Below are 16,825 nucleotides of genomic sequence, written 5' to 3'. Positions count from 1 at the left end.
TGATCTGTTCGCCCTCCTCAAATTTGCGGAGGACACCACGCTTATTGGACTCATCAGGGATAGCGAGGAGTCGGCTTATAGGAGGGAGGTTATGCGGCTGGACACCTGGTGCAAGGCTAATAATCTCGACTTCAGGAAACACCCCCCCACTTACAATTGCAGACAACGTAGTAACTGTGGTGGAAACCTTCCGATTCCTTGGTTCCTCAATCTCCAACGACCTTAAGTGGAAGTCTAATATCGAGGGTATTCTGGGAAAAGCCCAGCAGAGACTGTTCTTTCTACGTCAGCTTAGGAAGATCAAATTGCCGCAAGACCTTCTAGTCCTCTTCTACTCGGCAATCATTCAATCCGTCCTCTGCTCCTCGATAATAGTGAGGTTTGGCTCTGCCTCAATCCACGACAAAAATCCGGGTTGCAAAGTTTGCTGAAAAAATCATAGGGACAAACCTTCAGGCAGTCGAGGATATCTATCGGGCAAGGGTAATGAAGAGGGCGGGGAGGATTATTGATGACCATTCTCATCCTGCTCATGATATGTTCCGACTGCTACCGTCTGGCAGACGGTACTGCTCGCAACTAGCGCGAACGGCTAGACACAGGAACAGCTTCTTTCCCCAAGCAATCAAACTGTTCAACTCGACACTCGCTTAGCATTACTATCATATTAGAATACCTACTTGTGTATTCTCGTTATACGTCACATGTTCTTCTTCCTCTTTTTTTCTTTGCTGTCCATCATATGTTGTTGGGAGCTGTAGCTATTGGAAACCAATTCCTTGTGTATTATGTACTGATATACTTGGCAATAAACGGATTCTGTTCTTTGTACAGCCGCAGGAAAGCGCAGGGAAGCGGCTTTGCCATTCCGTACAAATAAAATGCAAATGCACTGGAGGCTGTAGGAGATATATGCCCCATTGCATGCACCTGTGAGATCAGAGTGCTGCGTCTGAGGGTTCAGCGTCGGATCACCATCGCCTACAAAAAGGGGGGTGACCCCCACTCTGCCCCCCCAATGCTGTAGTATGTCAATGGAATAGCCTCCCATCAGAGGTGGTAGAGGCTAAGACACTAGAGCAATTGAAATATGCATGGGACAGACATAAGAATATCCTTACAAAGACCTAAGGATCAAGCAGGCTTGACGTTATCAAATGGTAACAAAAAAAGGGGAAGACAATTTTGTTCACAAGACCCTTGATCAAGCTTTTAGTCCTGGCTGTAACTTGGTTAATTTGTTATATACGTCTCCAAGTCATCTCACTCCTGATATAATAGATAATCGCCTACTTCATACACCTTGCTTGGCAAAGCGTATACAGGTTGAGTCTCCCTTATCCAAAATGCTTGGGACCAGAGGTATTTTGGATATGGGATTTTTCCGTATTTTGGAATAATTGCATACCATAATGAGATATCATGGCGATGGGACCTAAATCTAAGCACAGAATGCATTTATGTTTCATATACACCTTATACACACAGCCTGAAGGTCATTATAGCCAATATTTTTTATAACTTTGTGCATTAAACAAAGTGTCTACATTCACACAATTCATTTATGTTTCATATACACCTTATACACACAGCCTGAAGGTCATTTAATACAATATTTTTAATAACTTTGTGTATTAAACAAAGTTTGTGTACATTGAGCCATCAGAAAACAAAGGTTTCACTATCTCACTCTCACTCAAAAAAGTCCGTATTTCGGAATATTCCGTATTTCGGAATATTTGGATATGGGATACTCAACCTGTATTAAGAAAAAGGCCAGGCCTCTCTCTCGTCCAATCCTTATTTATACCATTGCTCTGTAATCCTGAGCCTGACATTGCACTCAGGGGGTCATTCCGACCCGTTCGCACACAGCGGTTCTTTGCTGCGGTGCAAACAGGTTGGGACTGCGGCTGCACGGCGCCCGCAATGCGCACGCGCGTCGTTGCCTGGCGACGGTCGTCGCTGGACAGCGGCGACGCCAGCGCTGAAAGTGATCAAAGCGGCGAACGCAAGAAGATTGACGGCGGGGAGGCATTCCTAGGCGTCTACTCACCGTTTTCTGGGCATGGAGATTCGAACGCAGGCGTGTCCAGGCGTTTGGAGGGCGGATGTCTGACGTCAATCCCGGGACCTTTCGTCGCTGGATCCGTCGCACAGGGTAAGTAGGTCTGACCCTGGTCTTGTTTTGCAGAAAACTTTTTTAGCATAGCAGGGCTGCACAAGTGTTTGCAGCCCTGCTATGCTAAAATACACTCCCCCATAGGCGGCGTCTAGTTGATCGCAAGAGTAGCAAAAAGTTGCTACGTGCGATCAACTCGGAATGACCACCTCTGTTCCATTCAGCATCAAGTCAACATGTGTAGAAAGAGTCTAAATGAAGGGTCCAGATAAGTTTTTAGCACAGGTAAGATGGAATCCATCATACAAGGAGAACAAAAATATCGCTTTGTATTAAAGACATTTGGAAATGCCAATAAAAACATTCTGCATGTGGCTAAACCTGAGAACGCAAATGGAGAGAACAGTACAAAATTTACAACAAAATTATGAGCAACTCCTCATTTAGGGCTGAAATGAATCATGAAAGTGAGGGTAGGGGTGTCCTACTGACCATCGATGGACGCAAACCATCAATGGGTGGCAATTAAGAGTGGAGGTTTTAGCAGTTGATAATGGAGGTCCGATGGCAGAAGCTCCCATACTTTTGCTTTGTACATGCACTTTACTCATCAAACCAGGTTGCCCCCATCTTTCTACAGTACCTGCAACTTAAGGGGAGGGGGGGGATATAGGAACTTAAACCCCCCCCCCCTGCTCCAAGGCATTATTATTATTTTTGCACATACAGTAGGTGCAAGCACATGACATCACTTCCTCCGCATCCCTTGCCGGCCGCACACCCCACCACTTGCAAGGACTGATGGGAGAAGGTGTTTTTCTAATGGCGCTTGTCACTGTAGAGTAGACAATGAGCGTGATTCAGAGGTGGATCTGCATCATTTGGCGGTCGCTCTTCTGTGACTTGATGCAAATGAAGCTAAGTCTTCCGTGTCACCGCGCGTCTCAATCGCAACAACGGCTCCGTGCGCACTTTCTGTGTAACGCATGCGCTGTGGCAGTTTTTAGGGATTTTGCAGCAGCAGCGGCACAAAAAAATCACTCAACGCCGTAAACATCGTCATTGCACTGGGGCATGAAAGTGGGCACCTTAGGGAATGCGCAGTCCGGCACCAAACAAGGGGGAGGCTGAAACTAACATTTGCATATTAGTGTTGCTACAACTACGGAAAAAAAGTCACAGTAGCATGTGCATTAGTGTCCAGCTAATCAGGCCCGTGATGTGCACAGTTTTAAGGTATATGCAGACGATTCCCACTGTGCAGCAGCAAAGGGGTTAAGTCTCCTTTACACTGTCTCAGTACAGGCATTTTATACTTTATTGAATTGGAAAGTACTATTGGTATTTTGCTACATCTTCTGAAAGTAATTAAGTATTTGAATAATATTATTATGCATCTTGTTGTTAGTAGTACAGATAGTGGGCAGATTCAAAGTACACACACCTGTAGGGGGGGTCACGAGCAATACCCCCAAGATGATATGGCTATGACCCCCTTAAGTTACAGCACATCTTTTTCACAGCGGCATCGTCATCTCCCCCCACATACGTGGCCAGGTCCCCTAATACCGCAGGCCCTCCATTTGTAATGGCTTGTGGGTAAAAATAACAATGACCAAGCAAGACAAAAAAAAACAATAGGAAACTAAGAGCTGCTCTCCTGCGGCAGTGACTGTATATTGCAGTAAATGTTGTCTGACCTATTGATGTAAATAGAGAAGAGAGGGGAATATTGGAGATGATGCTTATGAAAGGCAAACACAATTCATTGACAGTACATAATGCACCTTTCAATTATAACTGGTCTATATATATTCTAAAAACACAGGAATAGACGCAGGTGGGGTTGATGAGCAGACTAAGCAAATGTTGGATAACATGACGTATCCTCATACGATTCATTTTTATCCACAATGACGTATTCCCATATTCCTATTAACAAGGGATGACAGAAGACCACTAGCATTGTGAAAGTCAACTTTCCCATGTACAGTGAGTCTATTACATAGTTCTGGCACGTTGGAACTTCGCTTGCGGAGCGTCATTAAAATCTCAGGTGAAGTGGGAACTGGCTGGGTGCTGTCTCCAGCTAAGAGATGCCTTTAATTAAAAAACAAAATCACTTTCAGAAACAGCTTGCAGATATATAAAGCCCACAACACCTCCTTTCCCGGGATGTTTCCTCTTATTAAACTCGCCGTTGCACCAATGTAACACTGCTGTGCAAAAGTTTTAGGCAGGTGGGGCAAAAAGTGCTGCAAAGTAAGAATGCTTTCAAAAATAGAAGTGATAATAGTTTATTTTTTATCAATTCCCAAAATGCAAAGTGAATGAACAGAAGGGACATCTCAATCAAATCAATATTTGGTGTGACCCCAAACATACAGCCAACATCATTAAGAACTATCTTCAGCCTAAAGAAGAGCAAGGAGTCCCGGAAGTGATGATATGACCCCCCCCCACAGAGCCCTGATCTCAACATCTTCAAGTCTGTCTGGGATTACATAAATAGACAGGAGGATTTGAGCTGGCCTACATCCACAGAAGATCTGTGGTTTGTTCTCCAAGATGTTTGGAACAACCTCCCTTGCCGAGTTCCTTCAGAAACTGTGTGCAAGTGTACCTAGAAAAATTGATGCTGTTTTGAAGGCAAAGGGAGGTCACACCAAATATTGATTTGATTTAGATTTCACTTCTGTTCATTGATTTTGCATTTTGTTAACTGAGAAGAACAAACTATTAGCAGGCTATTACATTTAGGTGGTCATTGCGAGTTGATCGCTCGCTAGCTGGTTTTAGCAGCCGTGCACACGCTAAGCCGCCGCCCTCTGGGAGTGTATTTTAGCTTAGCAGAATTGCGAACGAAAGGATCGCAGAGCGGCGACAATTTTTTTTGTGCAGTTTTAGAGTAGCTCAATACCTACTCAGCGCTTGCGATCACTTCAGACTGTTCAGTTCCTGTTTTGACGTCACGAACACGCCCTGTGTTCTCCCAGCCACGCCTGCGTTTTTCCTGGCACGCCTGCGTTTTTCCGAACACTCCCTGAAAACGGTCAGTTGCCACCCAGAAACGCCCTCTTCCTGTCAATCACTCTGCGGTCAGCAGTGCGACTGAAAAGCTTCGCTAGACCTTGTGTGAAACTACATAATTCGTTGTAATAGTACGTCGCGCATGCGCATTGCGCCGCATACGCATGCAGCTAGCGCTCAACTCTGAATGACCCCCTTAGCTCCTTCCAGTACAGTATGTGAGACTTTGCATGCAGATTAGCTGCACACTGTAGGTTGTTTGTTGTTTTCTCATTTATGATGAATGCGGCCAGTAACGCTTTATTTATTTCAGATTGACTTGAAAAGCTGTGACCCTGTTAAAAGCACCCAAAACACTGCACCACTGATCCCTTTGCAGAGATACAGCTGCTACCCCAGGATTGTCACAGTATCTGCAAGAAATAATTTAGAAAAATACAGTCTGACTTATTCATTATAAGCCCCTCTTAAAACCACTGGACTAATCACCAATTACCAGGATATAGGAGATGGTTTGTGGGGGTTATTAAGGTTTATAAGCAAACCAAAAAAAGCACACTAATGTGCAAAACCATGTGCACTGCGGGTGGGGCAGATGTAACATGTGCAGAGAGAGTTAGATTTGGGTGGGTTATATTGTTTCCGTGCAGGGTAAATACTGGCTGCTTTAATTTCACACTGTAATTTAGATTTCAGTTTGAACACACCCCACCCAAATCTAACGCTCTCTGCACATGTTACATCTGCCCCACCTGCACTGCACATGATTTTGTCCATTAATGTGCTTTTTTTGGTTTCTAACAAACCTGAATTAGGCCCTGTATCCGCTAATTAAAGTCAGCACTTTCAGCTGTATTATTGAAAATACAATTCTTAAATTATAATACAGCACGCATATACAGAGGAGGACTGATATGTCACCTCTTAGAGAAATGGATTTATAATATAAGTGTACAGGTCCATAGGTCCATATACCCATGTAATCATAAAATGTGAGAATTATAATATGCTTGAAAATCTCATAATCATATTTTTCTTGTTTCTGGGTTGAGGGTCTGAAGAAAACTATCTCAGGGTCCCAAATACAGAAGATCTATATACTTCATTGTATTGTTAGGGATGCATTTAAGACCTTTGTTGGAAAAGAATAACTTGTGATTTGCACATGTAACTTGCTAACATTGAAAATGTCTATATATTGTGTGTGGTTTTTCTTATGCAACTTTTTGATAGGATTTCAGTTTGAGGAACCTTCTTGTTTATGGTCAAACAGGCAATTTCCCCGCTCCAGAAAAGTGCTATATTTTTTATCTTATTCTTGTGTTTGATTTTTGTGCCTTTGTTTCATTTACTTTATTTGTATTATTTATTTTTATCTTACGGTCTATATGTTTTATTGTTATATCTAATACATATTAATTAATGTATGCATCCAAAATATTACCACAGCCTACTTAATGATGTTTAATTATAGACAGATCCAATGTTATTATCATTATGATTGTGTGATTAAGAAATCCCTCATTTCCTGTGTTCGTAATTCTGTTTTACTTCAATATATATACTAAATAATTAATGATGCTGCCTTTTTATGCATCATAAATATAAGGCTACAGTACTTTCTTACCGCCAGATAATAAATGTCCTACAAGTACAGTATATAATCAGGAATTATCATCACCGCTGGAAATGACTATTTTATATATAGAGTTAATGTGAGTTTCTTACAGGTGAGGACGTTATGTCGCTGATTCTTAACTGGTTCTCCAAATCTTGCACCTTATATTTCAGTTCTGTGTTTTCTGTCTCTAGCTCCTGAATCTGCAACACAAACACACAACATATTACATGGGTCAGATTGCAGCATACCGTACCTACAGTTTTACTATTACTTTTACTGTGATATCCTCCAATGTCAGGATTATTAGCCACCAGTCTGAATAGCTAGGTGACCTTGGTGCCTGACAGGTCTGCTTTTATAAATGCTCACATTCAGTAAGTACAGATGGAGCCATCTTTATCTTGGCCTTTAATAGGAATAATTGAGCGAGGGCAGTCGGACTTAATCCTCTGATGTAATGACTTAATCCCCTGCTGTATTGTTCTCTCTGTATTGTATTGCAGCTGAGAACAATAGATGAAGGGTTTATGCTAATAAACTATGGTGTGCCAAGGTGCAGCAGAGAAGCCAAGATAAACCTGGCTCCATCTGTACGATAATATTTCTCTTAATATTGCTCTTGCTCTACTTCCTGTAACTTTATTTTGTCAAAAACTGTAGGATGTGTGTATGTATGTGTGTGTGTGTGTGTGTGTGTGTGTGTATCCATTGTGTTGCTAGCTGTTGCTACCGCCTCAACTGGGTTGAAGAGCCAAATCGTAATTTTGATCTTCATCAGGACACCAGAAGAGGAATTAATAGGCTATGAGGTCAGACATTGGCCAGGACAGTCTGGTTTAATAGCGGACGATCAGCCATTCATCAGGCGCAGTGATTGTCAGGAACAAACTGGTTCTGTAACACTATTCTGTTTTCTTGACCGAAAGTGATATAGAAAGAGATATAGAAGACATATACAAAATGCATTGGACATAAGTAGGCAATGCATTTGCTCCTGGGCATATCAGGGGTGCTGGTCAACAGAATCTGACTGCATATAAAGATGGAGCCCTGCTCATCTATTTAATGGGATTAACTGAGCCAGGACAGTCGGAATTATTCCCCTGCTGTAATGATTTAGGGGGTAATTCCAAGATGATCGCAGCAGGAAGTTTGTTAGCAGTTGGGCAAAACCATGTGCACTGCAGAGGAGGAAGATGTAACATGTGCAGAGAGAGTTAGATTGGGTGGGGTGTGTTCAATCTGCAATCTAATTTGCAGTGTAAAAATAAAGCAGCCAGTATTTACCCTGCACAGAAACAAAATAACCCACCCAAATCTCTCTCTCTCTGCACATGTTACATCTGCCCCACCTGCAGTGCACATGGTTTTGCCCAACTGCTAACAAAATTCCTGCTGCGATCAACTTGGAATGACCCCCTAAATCTGCTGTATTGTCCTCTCTGTACTGTATTGCAGCTGAGAACAATAGATTAAAGTCTTATGCTAATAAGACTTGGTGCACCTAGGTGCAGCAGAGGCGGCTAGATGAGCGTTGCTCCATCTGTATTTTGTGAATGAGTTTAGGATTTAAAGAGGGTATTATCAGTGTCCTTGGAGATCTACTAGACTGCGGTGGTTCCCAAACTCGGTCCTCAGGACCCCACACGGTTCACTTTTTCCAGGTCACCCAGCAGCTGCACTGTACATCACCAACTGTCACATTTTAAAACTCTACAGGTGACCTGCAAAACATGGACCGTGTGGGGTCCTGAGGACTGAGTTTGAGAACGTGTGTACTAGAGAGATATAAGCAAGCATTAAACGTGTGATCATCTGGGAATATAGAATGAGTAGCAAAATCTATGGAAAATGAGCTCTGCGTGTAGACTTATGACTTTTTATTATAGGTGTGTGTGTGTACAAATGTTGCCTAATCTTCTAGTGTGTAAGGACGTGATTGACCCTCCGTCTGTCCACCTGACTGGAAACGTTACACAGAAGACAAAGCTACACTAATGTTCAACAGTTTCCAGAAAACACTCCAGAACTTCTGTACGTGAACTCCTAATTCAGACGGGATCCGGTCTGAAGATCGACACTGTCTAGATCGACAATGTTTAGGTCGACCACTATAGGTCGACAGTCACTAGGTCGACATTAGTTTTTTTTTTTGGTGTCGGGGACAAGGTGCACTAATTGGGCTTCCCGGTCACTGTACGGAGAAAACAACACCAAAAAAACATGTAAAACTCATGTCGACCTTTTGACCTAGTACATGTCGACCTAGATACCCTGTCGACCTTCAGACTCTGTCGACCGAGTGACTGTCGACCTATAGTGGTCGACCTAAACATTGTCGACCTAGACACTGTCGATTTGATGATCCACACCCGTTCAGACATGAGGGGTAAACCAAGGAAGGGAAATATTTTTTTGACCAAACCTTTGCAAGAAGAGCGGATCACGGTAATCCCTTGCGATAGCAAATAGAAAAGTAATCACCAACTAATATGTAGACTTTCAGCTGTTACTTCTACTAGAACTTTCAGTCATCAGCCAGAACAAGAGGCCTGGGACAAAGTCATGCGGGGACCAAGCAGTTTTTACATGAACATCTCGGCTTTGCTTGCATACTGCCATCAGGCTTCCTCCTGCTTGCTTGCGCCTCATGTCATCTGTCTGTCGCCCCTTCCCACTAGATTGTTAGCTCTTCAGAGCAGGGCCCTCTTTCCTCTTGTTGTCTAAGCCCTCTTCTCGACACATATCACTCGCAGCTCTCCCCTACTCAGCGACCATCTTTACCGCTTTCTCTCCTGCTGGTAAAGGCTCATCTCCATCTATGGCCGCCAGCCCCTAGTAGTACAATGATCACTCCATCACTACTTACATCTTAGCTGTATTATGTAATGAGAATTGTGCTGCTCTTTGTTACTTGTACTCTATTTCTGTTATGTATTTACTGTAACGATAAGTCTCCCTGTACTGTCCTTTGTACGGCGCTGCAAAACACTTGTGGCGCCCTATAAATAAAATGTAATAATAATTATAATGAGGGAGATGGATTAATCTGTCACTGTATCTATAGGATGACTCAAGCACAACAGCTCCCATATGGCTTGTCAATGGATTGCAGATAACGGAAACTTTCATGAGTTGTGGAAATGGTAAGTGGGTGCAGCACCTCATCCAGAAGAGGCATCATGTACTCTAGGCTATATATTACCGGTTATTTACACATTCTGTCCCCGGCCAAGTTGAGCTTACAGTCTACATTCCCTATCACTCGGACACTGGTGGTCATTCCGAGTTGGTCGCTCGCTAGCAGTTTTTCGCAGCTGTGCAAACGCTATGCCGCTGCCCTCTGGGAGTGTATTTTAGCTTAGCAGAAGTGCGAACGAAAGGATCGCAAAGCGGCTACAAAATAATTTTGTGCGGTTTCAGAGTAGCTTCAGACCTACTCAGCGCTTGCGATCACTTCAGACCATTCAGTTCCTGTTTTGACGTTACGAACACGCCCTGCGTTCGCCCAGCCACGCCTGCGTTTTTCCGAACACTCCCTGAAAACGGTCAGTTGACACCCAGAAACGCCCTCTTTCTGTCAATCACTCTGCGGTCAGAAGGCGACTGAAAAGCTTCGCTAGACCCTGTGCAAAACGACATCGGTCGTTGTAATAGTACGACGCGCGTGCGCATTGCGCCGCATGCGCAGAAGTGCCATTTTTTTTTGCCTGATCGCTGCGCAGCGAACAAAAGCAGCTAGCGATCAACTCGGAATGACTCCCACAAACACAAATACTTGTGGATTCATTTTTTTTTGTTGTTGTTAGAAGTAACCTGCAGTACCAGCAAGTTTTTGGATTGTGGGAGGAAACAGGAGTACCCAGAGGAAACCCACAGAAACAGAGAGAGAACATACAAACTCCGCGCAGATAGGGCCTTTGTGGCCTCTGTGCTGTGAGGTCATGCTGACAACTGCTAACAGTTCTCAATGACCAATACAGTCATATTCATTCAGCTAGGCAGCAGCTAGGGCCAAAGGAACAATCATTGCCTAAGACCTGTCAGGATACTGGAGGCAGCACAGGTATAAGGCCACACACCAAGCTGAAGGTCAGGGTGAAATATACACATAAATGGTTGAAGACAGGTTGCGTTGGTAACAGCTGATCGGGCCAACACTAATTAAAAGGCACAGGAATAGCCAGGAGCAAGCCACCTCAGTGATAAACAGTGTAATACACCAATAGCTAACAGGACAGTCAGGGGCGCTTTAAGAGAGGAGGAGGTCCGTGTTCAGCCTCCTCCATTCGTGCCCCCTCCTCTCTGCCTGCAGCGCTGAGTGTCTGAGCACTAGAGGGCTCAGACTCTACTGCGCATGTGCAGGTCTCCAGGAAAATGGTGCGGCGGCCATTTTCCCTGAGATTTCTCTACTGCTCAGAACTCCTTGAAAATGGCCGCTGAGACATTTTCACTGTGTTTTAACAGCACTGCGGATGCCGGTGCTGGACTCCGGAGGGGTATTTTAAAAATGGGTGCAGCATGTGCGGTGGGGTCCCCCTCTGAGCTCAGGGGCCCGTGTGCACCGCACACACTGCTCCCATTATAGACTGGGTACTACTTCCCCTAGTCCCAAGGCTAACATCCTTTTAGTTAGAGTTGCCACATTATGTGGATCAAATAATGGCCCCTGTGGCACGCACTGCGCATTTCACATATTGTATGGACCATAGTTATGTAAATCAGTGGGTTTGTCGATATTTTGTGTTTTTTAAGGTTTTTGTATTGTTTTTTAGTTAATACAGATTAAACAATATAACCACATAGCACATTCTACAGACCACTATATATACTGTAGATACAGATGTGCCCTCAAACGGCCTCAATACGTCACGCAGCGGGAAATAACTGGCACAAGTAAGCCGCCAGATCCCGTGCAACTCCGCTAGCGTCGGGCATCTGCTTTTGCAGAAGATGCATCTCAGTGACAACGCAATGTGGTTAGGACGTACGAGGAGACTGCGCTGATTAAGTTGATATGTAACATTTGTAAATTGTATGTGGTTGAGTCCGTATACGGAGCAGAACAGAACTTGTATTGGGAAAAGCTGTGGCTGCTACATTGTAGCACTTCCTGTACAGATTCAGTCGCATATCAAATTCATCGCCATAGTCTCCTGGTGCATCCTAGCCGCATTGCATTGTGACTAAGACGTATTTTCAGGTGAAAAGACACGCACACAAAAAAAGATGCCTGCCACTGTCAGCTTACTGAGAGCGGCTGTATGGCACGACTACAGCAAAGATGTATGCGGACCACATAGATAGATAGATAGATAGATAGATAGATAGATAGATAGATAGATAGATAGACAGACAGACATAAGTTCTTTAGTCTAAGGTCTCAGTTTCACCATCTGCTTGTAATACATAAATGTATTCATAGACTTCATAGTCAGCACAGACGAAACGCGTTGATGCAGTCTGCATAGACAAATTCCCTATTGACCTCCTGCATTACAGATAAGCTACCTCTAGATTCCTTTATATATTGTTCCTACTACAGGTACTTATAACTTTTTATAAATTTTATAATCTTTACATTTTTATGTACATATTCACAGTATATACTGTACATCTTTTTACATATCTACATGTAAAATCTTTGGCCTTCCATTTTTATATATCCAGCATTTGTATAAAAAAAAAATATGTTATAATTTCACTTGGATTATCTGATACACTTTTAAACCTATTTTCTATAACATCAATATTTTCTTGCACTTGAGAGCAGCTCATTGTTATTCAGTTACAATAACCTTTATTAAATAACACATTTCAATGTACTGCCATACCCAGGATTCAAACCTATAACCTGTTGAATTATAATCAAACACCTTACTCATTGAGCTATTTGATCCAGCATAAAAACTTTGAGGAAGCTACTGACACTTTGTAAAAAATAACAATCAGCATTGTAACTGAGCAGATGTATGTAGTGTAGGGAGGAGCCAGCCCACACTCTTAAACTCTTAAAGTGCCAATGGCTCCTGGTGGACCCGTCTATACCCCATGGTACTAATATGGACCCCAGAATCCTCTAGGACGTAAGAGAAAGTATTTTTTAGGTTAGTAAAAATGTTTACACTACTTTATGGATAATATGATGAGTGGTGGATGGTGTTTACCAGGTTAGCACAGTCCGTTTTTGCCCTTACTTTCCCTACCTCTAAAAGGATCCGTTGGTGAGTCCGGTGAATAGTCCGGGACTGACTGGCGTGTCAGCCTCTCGCTGCACGTGGAGCGGCCGCTATCTTCGGCTGATGACGTCACTCCGGTTGGCGGCAAGTGGCAAACGGATGCGATGGTGTTCTCTGGTGTTTGGGCTTCCACTCCTGTAGTTTCCAACGCGTTTCGTGCGGCTACCGCACTTAGGTGGTCATTCCGAGTTGTTCGCTAGTTGCCGTTTTTCGCAACAGAGCGATTAGGTGGAAAATGTGCATGCGCACGGTACACAGTGCGCATGCGTTCAGTAATTTAACAAAAAACTTTGGAGATTTGCACAAGCTCGAGCGACGTTTTTTCTTCGCTCGAGTGAACGTAGTGTGATTGACAGGAAGTGGGTGTTTCTGGGTGGTAACTGGCCATTTTCCGTGAGTGTGCTAAAAAACGCAGGCGTGCCAGGTAAAAATGCAGGAGGGGCTGGAGAAACGGGGGATTGGCTGGCCGAACGCAGGGCGTGTTTGTGACGTCAAAGCAGGAACTAAGCGGACTAAGGTGATCGCAGTCTAGGAGTAGGTCTGGAGCTACTCAGAAACTGCTTGAAAATTTTTAGTAGCAATCCTGCTAAGATAGACTCCCAGAGGGCGGCGGCCTAGCGTTTGCAATGCTGCTAAAAGCAGCTAGCGAGCGAACAACTCGGAATGACCACCTTAGTCATGGATGACTAGCTCACTAAAAGATTGTTTATTTATACAAAAAACTTTATTGTTCAGACCGGAAGTACCGGCCGGAAATCTAAAATTAGGTGGTAACCAGGTGGTAAAAAAGGAGTAATCCTCCAATTTGATCCATTTAGTAATAATGTAATGGGTGTGGATCATTAGATCGACAGTGTCTAGGTCGACAATGTTTAGGTCGACTACTATAGGTCGACAGGGTTGGAAGGTTGACATGTGCTAGGTCAACAGGTCAAAAGGTCGACATTAGATTTGGGGGGGGGGGGGGTTGTGTCGTTTTCTTCGTAAAGTGACCAGGAACCCCAATTAGTGCACTGTGTCCCCTCGCATGGCTCGTTTCACTCACCATGCTTCGAGCAAGGTGCCTCGCTCCGCTACTGCGTCACTCGGCACAGATTACCGTTCCAATCGTAGTCCACGTGGATCGTTAAGTATGAAAAAGTTCAAAAAAAGAAAAAAAAATGTGAAAAGCTCATGTCAAACTTTTGACCTGTCGACCTAGCACATGTCGACCTAGAAACCCTGTCGACCTAGTGACTGTGAACCTATAGTGTCGACCTAAACATTGTCGACCTAGACAGTGTCGATTTTCAGACCGGATCCCTAATTTAATCTAGATGGTCCAAAACAATTACAAAGAAAATTAAAATAAAAGGCGCCACATTTATATAAATAAAAATGTATATATGAAAAATAAGAATTTACTTACCGATAATTCTATTTCTCGTAGTCCGTAGTGGATGCTGGGAACTCCGTAAGGACCATGGGGAATAGCGGCTCCGCAGGAGACTGGGCACAAAAGTAAAAGCTTTAGGACTACCTGGTGTGCACTGGCTCCTCCCCCTATGACCCTCCTCCAAGCCTCAGTTAGGATACTGTGCCCGGACGAGCGTACACAATAAGGAAGGATTTTGAATCCCGGGTAAGACTCATACCAGCCACACCAATCACACCGTACAACCTGTGATCTGAACCCAGTTAACAGCATGATAACAGAGGAGCCTCTGAAAAGATGGCTCACAACAATAATAACCCGATTTTTGTAACAATAACTATGTACAAGTATTGCAGACAATCCGCACTTGGGATGGGCGCCCAGCATCCACTACGGACTACGAGAAATAGAATTATCGGTAAGTAAATTCTTATTTTCTCTGACGTCCTAGTGGATGCTGGGAACTCCGTAAGGACCATGGGGATTATACCAAAGCTCCAAAACGGGCGGGAGAGTGCGGATGACTCTGCAGCACCGAATGAGAGAACTCCAGGTCCTCCTCAGCCAGGGTATCAAATTTGTAGAATTTAGCAAACGTGTTTGCCCCTGACCAAGTAGCTGCTCGGCAAAGTTGTAAAGCCGAGACCCCTCGGGCAGCCGCCCAAGATGAGCCCACTTTCCTTGTGGAATGGGCTTTTACAGATTTTGGCTGTGGCAGGCCTGCCACAGAATGTGCAAGCTGAATTGTACTACAAATCCAACGAGCAATAGTCTGCTTAGAAGCAGGAGCACCCAGCTTGTTGGGTGCATACAGGATAAACAGCGAGTCAGATTTTCTGACTCCAGCCGTCCTGGAAACATATATTTTCAGGGCCCTGACTACGTCCAGCAACTTGGAGTCCTCCAAGTCCCTAGTAGCCGCAGGTACCACAATAGGCTGGTTCAAGTGAAACGCTGAAACCACCTTAGGGAGAAATTGAGGACGAGTCCTCAATTCTGCCCTGTCCGTATGAAAAATTAGGTAAGGGCTTTTATAGGATAAAGCCGCCAATTCTGAGACTCGCCTGGCTGAAGCCAGGGCTAACAGCATTACCACTTTCCATGTGAGATATTTTAAGTCCACAGTGGTGAGTGGTTCAAACCAATGTGATTTTAGGAACCCCAAAACTACATTGAGATCCCAAGGTGCCACTGGAGGCACAAAAGGAGGCTGTATATGCAGTACCCCTTTGACAAACGTCTGAACTTCAGGAACTGAAGCCAGTTCTTTCTGGAAGAAAATCGACAGGGCCGAAATTTGAACCTTAATGGACCCTAATTTTAGGCCCATAGACAGTCCTGTTTGCAGGAAATGCAGGAAACGACCCAGTTGAAATTCCTCTGTAGGGGCCTTCCTGGCCTCACACCACGCAACATATTTACGCCAAATACGGTGATAATGTTGCACGGTTACATCCTTCCTGGCTTTGATCAGGGTAGGGATGACTTCATCCGGAATGCCTTATTCCTTCAGGATCCGGCGTTCAACCGCCATGCCGTCACACGCAGCCGCGGTAAGTCTTGGAACAGACAGGGTCCCTGCTGGAGCAGGTCCTTTCTTAGAGATAGAGGCCACGGGTCCTCCGTGAGCATCTCTTGAAGTTCCGGGTACCAAGTCCTTCTTGGCCAATCCGGAGCCACGAGTATAGTCCTTACTCCTCTCCTTCTTATGATTCTCAGTACCTTGGGTATGAGAGGCAGAGGAGGGAACACATACACTGACTGGTACACCCACGGTGTTACCAGAGCGTCCACAGCTATTGCCTGAGGGTCCCTTGACCTGGCGCAATATCTGTCTAGTTTTTTGTTGAGGCGGGACGCCATCATGTCCACCTTTGGTTTTTCCCAACGGTTCACAATCATGTGGAAGACTTCTGGGTGAAGTCCCCACTCCCCCGGGTGGAGGTCGTATCTGCTGAGGAAGTCTGCTTCCCAGTTGTCCACTCCCGGAATGAACACTGCTGACAGTGCTATCACATGATTTTCCGCCCAGCGAAGAATCCTTGCAACTTCTGCCATTGCCCTCCTGCTTCTTGTGCCGCCCTGTCTGTTTACGTGGGCGACTGCCGTGATGTTGTCCGACTGGATCAACACCGGCTGACCCTGAAGCAGAGGCCTTGCTTGACTTAGGGCATTGTAAATGGCCCTTAGTTCCAGGATATTTATGTGAAATGACGTTTCCATGCTTGACCACAAGCCCTGGAAATTTCTTCCCTGTGTGACTGCTCCCCAGCCTCTCAGGCTGGCATCCGTGGTCACCTGGACCCAGTCCTGAATGCCGAATCTGCGGCCCTCTAGAAGATGAGCACTCTGCAACCACCACAGGAGAGACACCCTTGTCCTTGGAGACAGGGTTATCC

The 16,825-nt window shown here is 44.5% G+C and overlaps 1 protein-coding gene across 7 annotated transcripts in view; it reads right to left on the bottom strand.

The window, feature by feature from the left end:
* GULP1 (GULP PTB domain containing engulfment adaptor 1) overlaps positions 1-16,825 on the bottom strand; it is a 498,186-nt gene that overhangs the window by 70,961 nt on the left and 410,400 nt on the right. For 6 of the 7 annotated variants that reach the window (XM_063932726.1, XM_063932725.1, XM_063932723.1 and 3 more), the window contains one exon: positions 6,881-6,973. The exons of the other annotated variant lie outside the window; for it this stretch is intronic. In XM_063932726.1, the coding sequence (XP_063788796.1) occupies positions 6,881-6,973 (93 nt within the window). The remainder of the gene's footprint in view (positions 1-6,880; positions 6,974-16,825) is intronic. 7 annotated transcript variants of the gene reach the window in all.

Source organism: Pseudophryne corroboree, chromosome 7, assembly GCF_028390025.1.
Source record: "Pseudophryne corroboree isolate aPseCor3 chromosome 7, aPseCor3.hap2, whole genome shotgun sequence".
Taxonomy (NCBI): Eukaryota; Metazoa; Chordata; class Amphibia; order Anura; family Myobatrachidae; genus Pseudophryne; species Pseudophryne corroboree.
This window is presented reverse-complemented; position numbering and strand designations above follow the sequence as displayed.